General features: G+C 39.5%; 1 protein-coding gene across 1 annotated transcript in view; it reads right to left on the bottom strand.

The window, feature by feature from the left end:
• The window catches only part of LOC130102865 (myosin-IIIb-like), a 135,428-nt gene that overhangs the window by 17,254 nt on the left and 103,363 nt on the right, over positions 1-14,811 (bottom strand). Inside the window, exons 26-27 of the mRNA XM_056268965.1 lie at positions 1,181-1,281; positions 670-716 (exon numbers count right to left, since the gene is read on the bottom strand). Coding sequence (XP_056124940.1) covers positions 670-716; positions 1,181-1,281 — 148 coding nt within the window. The remainder of the gene's footprint in view (positions 1-669; positions 717-1,180; positions 1,282-14,811) is intronic.

Raw genomic sequence — 14,811 nt, 5'->3', positions numbered from 1 at the left:
GAGATCAGAAAAACTGCATGCATAATAATAATTATAGAAGAATTCGCAAATTACTGTTAAAATTAGTTCTAAAAATAGCAAGACATGTCAAATTCCCTAATTACATTCTAAACTAAATTAGTTGCATTTCTCGTTTCCATTACAAGATACTTTAATGACCTTTCAACTGTTACTCTCTCTCTCTCTTTCTCATGTCAGTCAGTTGCATTTGTTTCTGAAACACCTAAAAATGACAGGCGCTAAAATTAATAAAACATATTGCTATTTATTATTCCATTAGCTACTCTTGAACTGTAAAAAAAACCTCAAGTAACAAACTAAGAACAAGAAAGGTTTTTCGCAGGGGTTAAAAATATGAAATAAATAAAAGAAAAACGCGAGAAACGGTTAATCCTTTAATAAAGAGCGCTGATATACAGCCTGCTCGAGGTATTAGAGGAACCAGGCTTAACTTCACAGACTGTGCGGTCACATATCTCACAATTAATACATGCATTCTTATACCACGTCTTCTCTCCTCCCAAAAATAATACACATAAAAAGGCTTCTTAAATAGCTCGTATTTTCAGCTGCAAATTTGCATGAGAAGCAAACAGAGCTGTGGTCTTCTCGGCTCCCCTCCTGAGCTGGTGGGGTGTTTAGATACGAAGAAGGAAAGCTGTTATTTACCCCAGTTTTCTGGGTTTCCTCTTGCTCCCCTGATAATCCAGACTTCTCTGCAGAGAGGACACAGAACCAGCGCACGCAAACACACGCAGACAAACACACACACACACGCGCTCCGAGTTAGAAAAGCTTCAGAAAAGACAAGCGCGAAAGCAAGGAACATGCGCGAGAGAATCATTAATTTTTAATTCAAAGTGATTTTGTGTTGAATGTGTGCAGATGCTGATAATATCAGAAGTCACAGCATAATTTTTCTTGATCAAAGCGCGTGGGGCTGAGGCTGATGAGGCAGGCATCTTGCTCGGCTTTGATAAACCACATCAATTATTCACCGTGAAGGGAGACATCCTCACATGAAAGCAACAGATAAAGCGCCAAAGCACATGGTGGAGACAACAGAACGGCAGAGCGGCGTGGGGGTGGGGGCTCGGGGGTCTGGCACAGGTAGCTTTAATTGTATTATCATCTGGAAACAAAGTTAGACAAAGGCTTCCATGAAAGGCTTTGAACTCACGTTGAGATGGTTGTAATAAAGACTGTCTTCCGGGCTGTTCAGGAGCTTGGGCTGCTGTCCTCTACGCCGAGGGGATCGGTGATGCAGCTTCACCGTCGGACCTGCGGGACACACACACACAGACACGGGACGGATCAGTGACACGTCTCCCATTGTGTCGCCCTGAAGGAATTGTATAAGCAGAGCAGCACAAATAAAGCTGACAGCTGCAACAAAAATACATCACATGCACACGCTTACAACAGTACTAGAGATTTTTACACTTTGGAAGAAAATGTGAGTGGTGTCCATGCTAAAGTTGGCATTGCAATACTGAGGCTGTTGCCACGTGGTTGCAAAAACGATCTGACTGATAATTAGGTGGTTTCTTAGGCCTTGTTTACACCTAATGCGTTTCGGTCGTTCGGATCACAAGTGGACGAGGGAGACATTCCCGTTCACACACGGTGTTGTAATCTGTCTCTTTTGTCCACTTTCAACCAGTGGTCCTGATTTCTTCAAGGGTGTTTTCAATAAATATATGGGCTTTTTTTAGATCTTTCGATCTAATGGACGAAATAAGCTCGTGTAATTTACATATGAACACAACCGGAGACGACGGAAAAACATACGGCGAGCATCAGCTTTCGTTTCTGCTCAAGACCAGCCGAACGCTGTGAGTGTGTGTTAGAAATCATGAATGGTGAGAGAACATTGTGCTTGGTACATTTTTCATCTTCAAACCAAACTTGTGTCTCCAACAGTTTAAACCCCGCCTGACTAGAGCTCTTCCCATAATGTTCACACATTAGATCAGGAGAGAAGACAGTGTTTTGTGGCTGTTTGAACACATTCGACCTCATGAGTGTTTACACTACGAAAGCAATCCGGTGTTTTCGACTACCTCTGGAAGTGGTCTAAAGTGGACGAGCTCAAAATGTTTTAGTCTCTGTTTACTCCTGTTTTTAGCCTTGTCCATCCAATCGACCACAACGCATCTTAATATCAGGGCCTTAAGGTCCCAATATACTTCAAACGAAATCGGAAAACGAACTGATGTTCGATAAAAGTATATCGCTGCTCACGTATTTCGAACTTCGTTTTACCCCTAAATGAAGAACGAAAAAGAACTTTGCCGTTAGTATATCGGGGCCTTTAGTCCAAGTCAATAGGCTTCTCAAATATAAGTCTATATGATTTTTTGGTAACACTTTATTTTAAGGTGACGTAGTTACACATTACTACATGTACTTCGTAATAACAGTAAATTATGCATAATTACAAGTAACTAACCCTAACCGTAACTGGTAACGCTTCCTTTTACAGTCCTGTTACCCATGTACTTGTACTTATTATAGTAACTATAATTACTGGGTAATAACTAGGTACTAACCCTGAACCTACCCCTAAACCTACCCCTAACCCATGTACTTACCTTATATTAGCCAGTACTTTCTAGGTAAGTACACTAAGTACACGTAAGTACTGTACTGTAAAAGGAAGCGTTACCCCGTAACTCTAATAAGCACATGTAGTCAATTAAAATGACTCAGTACTTAAGTAAGTACAATGTAACTACGTAACCGGTGTCCGTGATACAGAGTAATTACTTAATTAATTACTTAGTAGTAGACGTTGTAATAACATGTAACAAAATGTAATTAACATGTAACTAAGTTATGGAACAGCCTGTACTTACAGATTGTAATTACACACATGTAATAATAGGCAGCTACTGTTACACATGTAACAGGCCGAGTCGGTTACATATGTGTTACCGACTTGGTACAATGTAATTATATAAGAAAGTACTTTGTACTACTCAATGTAACAAGTCCTTAAATATGTTACTAAGGTGTGGAAAAAAGCCTGCAGTTACACATGGTCATTTTGTACCTTCTGTAGGCTGTTACACGTATGTAACATAAAATAAAGTGTATCAAGGTTGTACTTAAGTGCACACTTCATGTGTATCTACAAATCTTATCCATCTGAATTAATCCACAGCGTAAATACATGCGGTAGCTTCTTAATTACATTAAATTTACAGAATATTACACAGGTATAAGCTACGTAAAATAAAGTGTATCAAGATTGTACTTAAGTGTACTACATGTGTATCTACAAACCTTATCCATATGTACTTTAGTTTGAAATAACTCACTAGTTCACAGCTTAAATACATGCGGTAGCTTCCTAATTACATTGTATTCACATAATATTACACAGGGATAAGCTACGTAAAATAAAGTGTATCACGATTGTACTTAAGTGTACTACATGTGTACTACTGCATTTATTTGATCAAATACAGTAAAAACAGTAATGTTGTGAAATATTATTACAATTCAAAACACCAGTTTTATTCCAATTTTGAATATATTTTAAAAATCATTACTCCAGTCTTCAGTGTCACATGATTCTTCAGACACATTCTACTATCCTGACTTGCTGCTCAAGAAACATTTATTATTATTACCAATTTTGTATAAACTTGTAAACCGCTTTCCTAATAATTCCTGTGATCACATAAAAGTTCAAGTAGTTTTAAATATGCAGTGTGTACTTTTCACAATCAAACATGAGATCCAACCATCTGATCCACCAAAATTCTATCGGATTACAATTATCGTAGATCAAACAGCATGTCAGGAAGAGGAGAACGAGAAAGCGTCTTGCTTCCTCATGTTCACTCGTAACCTTTCAGATCTACAAACATGACAAAATGAGCAGAAATCCAGGACACCTTTCTACGCCAGCATGTATATTTAATATCAGGGCCTGTTTCATCTCGACGACGCAGAGCTTCTCTACTCATCATCTTTCCAGATCCACTGTAAATCGTCTCTAAAACAGAGTTCAGTGATGTACTCGTTCTGCAGAACGCTCCGGAACAGACTGGCGTGATGGCTTTGAACAGACCGAAGAACATCTCTATCCTTCTAACACTTCAAAGCACTGAAGTTCAGTCTTTCTCTCGCTGGGTGTAATTCAGCTTTGCATAGATTTGACTTTCTGCCGCTTCAGAAATGTTTAAAGAGCGGGTGATGTGCTCTACTGCTGTACATTGATGCACTTCTAATGACTGCACAGTTCTGGTCCACAAGTTCTCCAAATGGGTCAAGAGCACTCAGTGTCACATGAAGCTACTGCTTTAAACTTTAAATTCAATTTTTCTTTCTGCAAAAGTTGACTTTTCCCATCAAGGACCTGCAACCTTCCCATATAACAGAACTGCTCTGCAAGTCATTTCATGATTGTAAATCAAAATTCAGTTTGGACAGAAACTCTATTTTTGCCCAATAAGTGGAGATCAAACAGAGAGAGCATAACTGTTTAGAATTAAAAAACAAAACATATTTATGAACAAATTTGTTCTGACAGCAATTCAGTAATTTCATCCATATGCTAAACACAAAGAAGAACATTCACACCCAAAAATCATATGGAATAAAATATTGGACTTTTTTTTTTACAAATATATATTAATATTGAAATAATTAATTAATAATTGAAATATAAGCTATAATTACAGGTAAGCTAAATCAGAAATTTAAATGAAATCAAAATTGACCCTGTTTACTTTATTAACATGTGCCAGGTCTTACTGTGAACAACGCATCGGTTCACATTTGCGCACACAGAACTGTAGCTCAAACAGTAAAGGAATGGCACTAGCAATGGAACGGTTATGGTTTGATTCCCAGGGAATGCATGAACTGATCAAAGTGCATACTTTTTTTAAACTAATGTAAGTTGCTTTGGATAAAACCGCTAAATGCATAAAAGTAAGATAAGTAAAAGCTATTTCAAAGGCAAAAAATTTGTAATCATAAAAATGATTTTTGTTATCAAGCTGTCCACTTTTCACAATCCAATCAATTCATAATGAATAAAATCCTTCATAAAGTCGTTCACACTTTTTATTGTTGAATATCCTCTATCATCCTTAAAGGGATAGTTCACCCACAAATTCTGTCATCATTTACTCACCTACATATCGTTCCAAACCTGCAAGACTTTCGTTCATCTTCGAAACACAAATCTTTTGAATGAAATCTGAGCGATTTCTGTCCCTACATTGACAGCTACGCAACTACCACTTTGAATAATCAAAAAGCTCATAAAGAGATCGTAAACGTGCTGCGTAACACGAGAAAGAACCTCATTGGTTCTCACAGAAGCTCAAACGTGCTGCGTAACACGAGAATGAACCTCATTGGTTCTTGCTGAAACTCAAACGTGCTGCGTAACACGAGAATGAACCTCATTGGTTCTTGCTGAAACTCAAACGTGCTGCGTAACACGAGAATGAACCTCATTGGTTCTTGCTGAAGCTCAAACGTGCTGCGTAACATGAGAATGAACCTCATTGGTTCTTGCAGAAGCTCAAACGTGCTGCGTAACATGAGAATGAACCTCATTGGTTCTTGCTGAAACTCAAACGTGCTGCGTTACACGAGAATGAACCTCATTGGTTCTTGCTGAAACTCAAACGTGCTGCGTAACATGAGAATGAACCTCATTGGTTCTTGCTGAAGCTCAAATGTGCTGCGTAACATGAGAATGAACCTCATTGGTTCTTGCAGAAGCTCAAACGTGCTGCGTAACACAAGAATGAACCTCATTGGTTCTTGCTGAAACTCAAACGTGCTGCGTAACATGAGAATGAACCTCATTGGTTCTTGCTGAAGCTCAAACGTGCTGCGTAACATGAGAATGAACCTCATTGGTTCTTGCTGAAGCTCAAACGTGCTGCGTAACATGAGAATGAACCTCATTGGTTCTTGCTGAAACTCAAACGTGCTGCGTTACACGAGAATGAATCTCATTGGTTCTTGCTGAAGCTCAAACGTGCTGCGTAACACTAGAATGAACCTCATTGGTTCTTGCTGAAACTCAAACGTGCTGCGTTACACGAGAATGAACCTCATTGGTTCTTGCTGAAGCTCAAACGTGCTGCGTAACACGAGAATGAACCTCATTGGCTCTTGCTGAAGCTCAAACGTGCTGCGTAACACGAGAATGAACCTCATTGGTTCTTGCTGAAGCTCAAACGAGCTGCGTAACCCGAGAATGAACCTCATTGGTTCTTGCACGGCAGCTGAACATGCTTGAACTAAATTAAATTTGTTCAGCGTATAAATCGATCAAGTGTTTCAGACCACTCAAACCGCTCAATTCATATGGATTTATTTTTACGATCTCTTTATGAACTTTTTGATTATTCAAAGTGGTAGTTGCGTAGCTGTCAATGGAGGGACAGAAATCGCTCAGATTTCATTAAAAAGATCTTCATTGGTGTTCCGAAGATGAACGAAAGTCTTACAGGTTTGGAACGAGATGAGGGTGAGTAAATCATGACAGAATAAACATTTCTGGTTGAACTAACCTTTTAATAAGTTGTGCTACGGAAGCAAAAAGGGTTTCGAATGAAGTTTCATGTAAAAAGCTGAAATGTGATAACGTGCAATTGAACTTGCAAGTCAAGTGAATGCAGTTAAACCACTAAGAGAGACAGACATACAGAGAGAGAGAGAGAGAGAGAGAGAGAGAGAGAGAGCAATGCCTTTCAGTTGGATACTCTCCTAACACAGCCTTTAAGTAGTTTGACCTTGAGCTATTAGTGCTATGTAAGTCCCACTACCACACACATGTGGGTTAGTGCCTGATCCTCCCCCTTTGTCTGGGAAATCAGCACCATTTGATCCAGAGCTCTCCCTCAGGGCTGCTGCTCTTCCTCTGATAGGCCAGCATCACACAAGCAGTCAAAAGCCATCTAAACGCTCCTCATCCCGCCTAGGGCCTGTGTACCACACTTCTGGAGCACAGAATCACACCCCAGACAAAGACGGGACAACACTCCATAAAATCAGGATAAAATGTAACCTTTTCTCTCAGAAAAAAACGTTACACAGAAATGTTTATTGAACTGGCCAGATCTTATATAAAAAAATGAAGTATGATATGAAGCATGGGATTTATCTGAACCTGCTAATAATCAGGCAGTCACTTTATTCAAGCATAGAAACAGATGTCCGTGCTAACGTAAATATATGGAAAACATTTAGCTCATTTTGAGAGAGACTCAGCATGTAAGGAAGAGACCATTTCTTGCACAGTTTGCATCTAGAAGTGGTTCTAACTGCAATGAGAAAGGCCAGTTTCAGGCTATCCATGCAATACCGGGAGACAGATAATAGTGATTTGATATACACTCACCTAAAGGATTATTAGGAACACCATACTAATACTGTGATTGACCCCCTTTCGCCTTCAGAACTGCCTTAATTTTACGTGGCATTGATTCAAGAAGGTGCTGAAAGCATTCTTTAGAAATGTTGCCCCATATTAATAGGATAGCATCTTGCAGTTGATGGAGATTTGTGGGATGCACATCCAGGGCACGAAGCTCCCGTTCCACCACATCCCAAAGATGCTCTATTGGGTTGAGATCTGGTGACTGTGGGGGCCATTTTAGTACAGTGAACTCATTGTCATGTTCAAGAAACCAATTTGAAATGATTCGAGCTTTGTGACATGGTGCATTATCCTGCTGGAAGTAGCCATCAGAGGATGGGTACATGGTGGCCATAAAGGGATGGACATGGTCAGAAACAATGCTCAGGTAGGCCGTGGGATTTAAACGATGCCCAATTGGCACTAAGGGGCCTAAAGTGTGCCAAGAAAACATCCCCCACACCATTACACCACCACCACCAGCCTGCACAGTGGTAACAAGGCATGATGGATCCATGTTCTCATTCTGTTTACGCCAAATTCTGACTCTACCATCTGAATGTCTCAACAGAAATCGAGACTCATCAGACCAGGGAACATTTTTCCAGTCTTCAACTGTCCAATTTTGGTGAGCTCTTGCAAATTGTAGCCTCTTTTTCCTATTTGTAGTGGAGATGAGTGGTACCCGGTGGGGTCTTCTGCTGTTGTAGCCCATCCGCCTCAAGGTTGTGCGTGTTGTGGCTTCACAAATGCTTTGCTGCATACCTCGGTTGTAACGAGTAGTTATTTCAGTCAAAGCTGCTCTTCTATAAGCTTGAATCAGTCGGCCCATTCTCCTCTGACCTCTAGCATCAACAAGGCATTTTCACCCACAGGACTGCCGCATACTGGATGTTTTTCCCTTTTCACACCATTCTTTGTAAACCCTAGAAATGGTTGTGCGTGAAAATCCCAGTAACTGAGCAGATTGTGAAATACTCAGACCGGCCCGTCTGGCACCAACAACCATGCCACGCTCAAAATTGCTTAAATCACCTTTCTTTCCCATTCTGACATTCAGTTTGGAGTTCAGGAGATTGTCTTCTCACATCACACATGATTCGGATGCTTTTTTGACAACTGTGAACGACCAGGTACTGTCAATCAATCATTCCACCAAAACATGAGGTTTATACTTTGTCGTGACCCCCACAAAATCATTCCTGTACAGCAACAATAGAGTATGGCGGTATGCCAAGGTCATGGGTCTGATTCTCTGATGAACTGAATGCAATGTAAGTCACTTTGGATAAAGAGTCTTCCAATAGGGGTGGATCTAGAAAATAATTTATAGGGTGGCAAGGGGGTGGCATGAGGGCTGTGAGGGGTGGCAACGCCAAAGCAAGCAAGCATTCAATACTTAATCTATTCTATATCATCTATACTACATCTATACTATAATTAAAACCAAAATACAGCTGCTAGCAGCAGCCGTCAGAGTCCAAGCACCAATGGCCCATGTGAATAACTAGCGATCCAATTGAAATGTATCTTATGATTTGGTTTGATTCAAGTTAAAAAAGTCCATTTTGAATCTTGACTTAAAGTTAAAGTTTGATGAAACAGGCAACAGTAACACACAGGTGTCAAAAGTGGAATCTAAAGAAATCACTCTCACTGTTAGATTAAAAGAGAAGCAAAAAAAAAAACTGTACAAAAATGTTTACTTTCATAGAAAATGTGATCATAATTTTTATGGTGTAGGCCTATATGTGGACGCATATTCAACATTTCAATTGAGAGGAATATCATGTCATAGGAAAGCGAAAATTTCAAATGAATGTGAAGATATTATTTCAGCTCAAAACCTTATTTATCTGAAGCATTTATTTTAAAGCCCTTTTCATTTTTTATCATACATTTCTATAATAAGTGTAGCCTTTTAGTAGTTTATTATTATTATTATACATGCCACAGCAGTAAAACAGTGTCTAATGTATAATATAATATAATATCTTGAAAAAGACAAATAAAATGGTCTCTTCATTTAAATGGACAGCGATTTATTTTATGTCTGGCAACTTGGAAAATTCTTTTTTTTTGGTATATTAAAGTTAAATAAACATTTAATGATCTATACGCATTTCGCAGATTTCTATGTATAATAATTATATAAAACTGTATTGTCAGTACACCATAGTTATACAAATTTATGTATCTATCTATCTATCTATCTTGACCTTCAAATTATTTTAAATTTTAAGAAAAGACCTTGTCGGGCTGGGCCGAGTATTATATATTTAGTGTCACTGGATGGCAAGAAACAATGACTGGATCACACACACATCCATTAACGCCATTACAAGCCATTGCATGTTTCTTATTGTGCATGTTTGTGCTGGGAGGGACATCAATCTCTGAAGATTTGCACAAATATAATCCTTTATTCAGGACTTATTGATTTGTCTTATAGACTGTTGGGTGAAAAAAAATAAAAAAATAAAAAAAAAATAAACCACTAAGGGGTTGAGTTTTATTTTGTACCATTTGCCTTGCATTTCGTAAATGTTTGTATTTGATAGATAAAAAGGCTGAGAATTCTTCTCGGAGAGAGGTTTTAATTTGACAAGACTCAGGCCGCCTGTTAAAAAGCACCTCTAAATCCCTTGAAAATCAGAACGAGCTTCAGAAACTACATAAAAGAGATGCTAAGAGGGTTTTTAGTCTTATAAACGCGGGAGGCGTATTGATTCCCGTCGCTCACGTGCGTGATCACCTGACACGTCTCGGGCCGGGCCGAGCCGTCGGGGTTTGTTTGTACAGATGGAGGAGAAGGGCTGGATTGTAAGGCAAAATCATCAGCAGTGCTCTTTGATGTCTAAATGAAGCATGTGCAGACCAGACCATACACTCACACACACACACACACACACACACACACACACACACACACACACACACACACACACACACACACACACACACACACACACACACACACACACACACTGCTGAACGATGCTGAGAAACAACACACACACACACACACACACACACAGTAATACATGTCTTTCCTCTAAGATTGCATGCAGACTGCATTCTTGAACCCTCCCAAACAAAGCTACTGAACAAAACTAAAGTGAGACACTCGGGAGGATTTCCAGGCCAATCTGGAACTATTCTGACATCAGTAACGTCTGATGATTGGAATTAAAACAGCTTGTTAAAATCTAATCCCAAGTGCTTAAATTCACAAAGAACACATACACACACAAACACACACATTGGGCTTCGATGTTTTAGACATAAACAATGATAGACAAACCGTATATTCCATCCCCTAACCTTAAACACAACTCTCAATATGAATCTCATTCTTTTAATTATGTAGTGAAAATCATACACGTAATAATTTTTTTATTAAAATTTAAAAAACATAAAAAACAAACAAATTAAATTTAGCACAAAAAGTATGTATTCTCAGATTTGTCCTTTACAAACCCACACTATACCATTCAAAAGTTTGAGGTAAGATTACATTTTTTTAAACTCTTATGCTCTCCAAGCCTGCATTTATTTAGACAAAAAAAAAACAGCAATATTGTGAAATAGTATTACAATTTAAAGTAATTGTTTTCTATTTTAATATATTTTAAAATGTCATTTATTCCTGTGATCAAAGCTGAATTTCAGCATCATTACTCCAGTCTTCAGTGATCCTTCAGAAATCATTCTAATATGATGATTTGCTGCTCAAGAAACATTTCTGATTATTATCAATGTTGAAAAACATTTTTGCTGCTTAATATGTTTGTAGAGACCATTAAACTATATATATATATATATATATATATAAATATCTCCACGTGTAACACACATCTATCCCTATAGTGTCTGTGGTCACAGGAAAACTGACTTTGATAAGAAGAGTCTTTAACTCGAAACAGTCACACCTCAGGAGGATGAAGGGAAATCCACGCAACTCATCACCAAGACTTAAACCATAATACCACGGATGCTAATATGCTAATAGATGGGACAGTATAAGTATCATTTTAAAGTCTCAGTCTGTTACTGTCCCGTGTGAAAGTACATCCTGTTAAACTCTGTTAAAGTTACTCTGTTTCTCACTGACATTAAGAGGATTTCAAAAGTTGGCACCAAGTTAACTAAACTTTCCCACGATACAGTGCTCTGCCTAATCTCACCTCCTGAAAACAGGTGGAGAAATGAAGAGCAGTGTTTAGCCAGAGTTGGAAAGCATCTAATCAAAGTAGCCAACTACTAAGAGAAATATGTTTTAAATGATAGAATTATCAGATTATGATTCAACAACATCTTAATTTATACTACTGAAATCGAAACTTATTAATGGATTAATGAATCAGACTTCCTAATGTTTGCGCAAAATAATGCAACAAAACAGCGATTTAAAGTTTTGTCATGCTATATTGCTAGTACTATTTGTTTATACTAGAAAAGCTACTCTCTTATGAAATCAGCTGAAAAGTCTAGTTACGTTAGTATTACGGCTGTTGACTAGTTGTCCAACAACACTCCAAGAAAAACCTGCAAAAATAGGGCCCCCGTTTAAAAAGAGATTCAGTTCTCAAATGATTCACAATGTGCTAGTCAGGGGTGTAACGGTTCAAATTACTCATGGTTTGTTTTTTGTCACAGTTTAGGTACGGTTTGGTATGTGCTACCAAAAGAACTACTGTCAACAAATAATCAAACTACAAGCACCAGCACAAATAAATAACAATAAAATAAACAGTGCTCTTCAGGTTATTTAGGTATTTCTAATAATAGTGTGTAAATATGTAGTAAATAACACTGCGTATAATATGCACTTGTATAAATTAAATAAAGATTCATCATTATTAAAGTTCCAAAAGCTATTCAGTCAAGAGCACTGAGTGATTTCCTTGTCTTTTGTTGTTTGATTAAAGGGTTAGTTCACCCAAAAATGAAAATGATGTCATTAATGACTCGCCCTCATGTCGTCCCAAGCCCGTAAGACCTCCGTTCATCTTCAGAACACAGTTTAAGATATTTTAGATTTAGTCCGAGAGCTTTCTGTCCCTCCATTGAAAATGTGTGTACGGTATACTGTCCTTGTCCAGAAAGGAAATAAAGACATCATCAAAGTAGTCCATGTGACATCAGTGGGTTAGTTAGAATGTGTTGAAGCATCGAAAATACATTTTGGTCCAAAAATAACAAAAACTACGCCTTTATTCAGCATTGTATTGTCTTCCGGTTCTGTTGTGGATCCGCGTTCAGTGCCGCCGCTGACGTAAGACGCTGCTGACGTGTGTCTGGTGCGTCCGTGTATTCGGGTTCAAATAAATATGGCTGGGCAAAAAAAATGCAAGTCTTCCTCAGTGTGGAAATCCTCAGACATGTTTGCGAAGATTGTGTTGTTTCCAGCGAGCGTCTCCCTCAGACTGTAAACGAAGCTCGGGCGCACCAGACACACGTCAGCAGCGTCTTACGTCACACACACACACACACACACACACACACACACTCACACACACCAGACACACGTCAGCAGCGTCTTACGTCAGCAGCGGCACTGAACGCGGATCCACAACAGAACCAGAACACACACACACACACACACACACACCAGACACACGTCAGCAGCGTCTTACGTCAGCGGCAGCACTGAACGCGGATCCACAACAGAACCAGAACACACACACACTCACACACACCAGACACACGTCAGCAGCGTCTTACGTCAGCGGCAGCACTGAACGCGGATCCACAACAGAACCAGAACACACACACACACACCAGACACACGTCAGCAGCGTCTTACGTCAGCGGCAGCACTGAACGCGGATCCACAACAGAACCAGAACACACACACACACACACACACCAGACACACGTCAGCAGCGTCTTACGTCAGCGGCAGCACTGAACGCGGATCCACAACAGAACCAGAATACACACACACACACACACACACACCAGACACACGTCAGCAGCGTCTTACGTCAGCAGCGTCACTGAACGCGGATCCACAACAGAACCAGAATACACACACACACACACACACACACACACCAGACACACGTCAGCAGCGTCTTACGTCAGCAGCGTCACTGAACGCGGATCCACAACAGAACCAGAATACACACACACACACACACACACACACACCAGACACACGTCAGCAGCGTCTTACGTCAGCAGCGTCACTGAACGCGGATCCACAACAGAACCAGAATACACACACACACACACACCAGACACACGTCAGCAGCGTCTTACGTCAGCGGCGTCACTGAACGCGGATCCACAACAGAACCGGAAGACAATACAATGCTGAATAAAGTCGTAGTTTTTGTTATTTTTGGACCAAAATGTATTTTCGATGCTTCAACACATTCTAACTAACCCACTGATGTCACATGGACTACTTTGATGATGTCTTTATTTCCTTTCTGGACAAGGACAGTATACCGTACACACATTTTCAATGGAGGGACAGAAAGCTCTCGGACTAAATCTAAAATATCTTAAACTGTGTCCCGAAGATGAACGGAGGTCTTACAGGCTTGAGGGTGAGTCATTAAGGACATAATTTTCATTTTTGGGTGAACTAACCCTTTAAGATTAAAAACACAGACAGCAGGAATATTAGTCTGCTGTCACTTTAAGAATAATGCACTGATCCAATACACTGATACACGTGTTCTTTCTCGTCTGTTTACGTTCACTTAAGACATACTATGTTTGCTTTGATACTCCCCAAAATGGGTATGTTGACAATTTGTGTGTGAATTTGTCTATTCAAGCGCAAGACTTAAAGGGATACTCCACTTAACTGACGCAGCGCCTGAAAATAGGCTACCTTCCGTCAACACAACGGAACTATTTTCAGGCGCTGCGTCATATCATTACGCCTGCTGCTCTCATGGTACGGCAGTAAAGTTTCTTGATTATTACGCAGGAATGAGAGTATAGTTCCTAGCCATATCAGCCTAGAAAATCGCAACTTTACATTTTCCGTCGGTCTTAGTGCTCAATGTAACTACAGAAGAGTCAAGTTTTAAATAGGAAAAATTTCGAAACTCTTTGGTCATTTTTTTTTTTTAGAAATGCTAATGGTCTTGTCCACTTCAATGATGTATGCTAAGCTATGCTAAAAGTGGTACCGCCAGAACCGGAGATCGGCTGAATGGATTCAAAAACGGTAAAACTCAACAGTTTAACTCTGGGGGAGTTGTAAAATGAGCCTATTTCCCAAAAAAGTGGAGTATCCCTTTAAAAGAGATCTCAATATTTGCACGCTGTCTGAGACATGGCTTTCTGTGTGCGTGCTTCGGATGCGTGCACACACGAATCTTTTCACAGCACGCAAGTTCTCTTTCGCGTCTTCTTGCGACTGAATGTCTAAATTGGCAAGGCTTAAA

The sequence above is a fragment of the Rhinichthys klamathensis genome, unplaced genomic scaffold (genome assembly GCF_029890125.1).
Source record: "Rhinichthys klamathensis goyatoka isolate OS25496 unplaced genomic scaffold, OSU_Roscu_1.1 h1tg000279l_1, whole genome shotgun sequence".
Lineage (NCBI taxonomy): Eukaryota > Metazoa > Chordata > Actinopteri > Cypriniformes > Leuciscidae > Rhinichthys > Rhinichthys klamathensis.
Note: the sequence above shows the minus strand (reverse complement) of the source record. Positions and strands in the feature narration are given on the sequence as shown.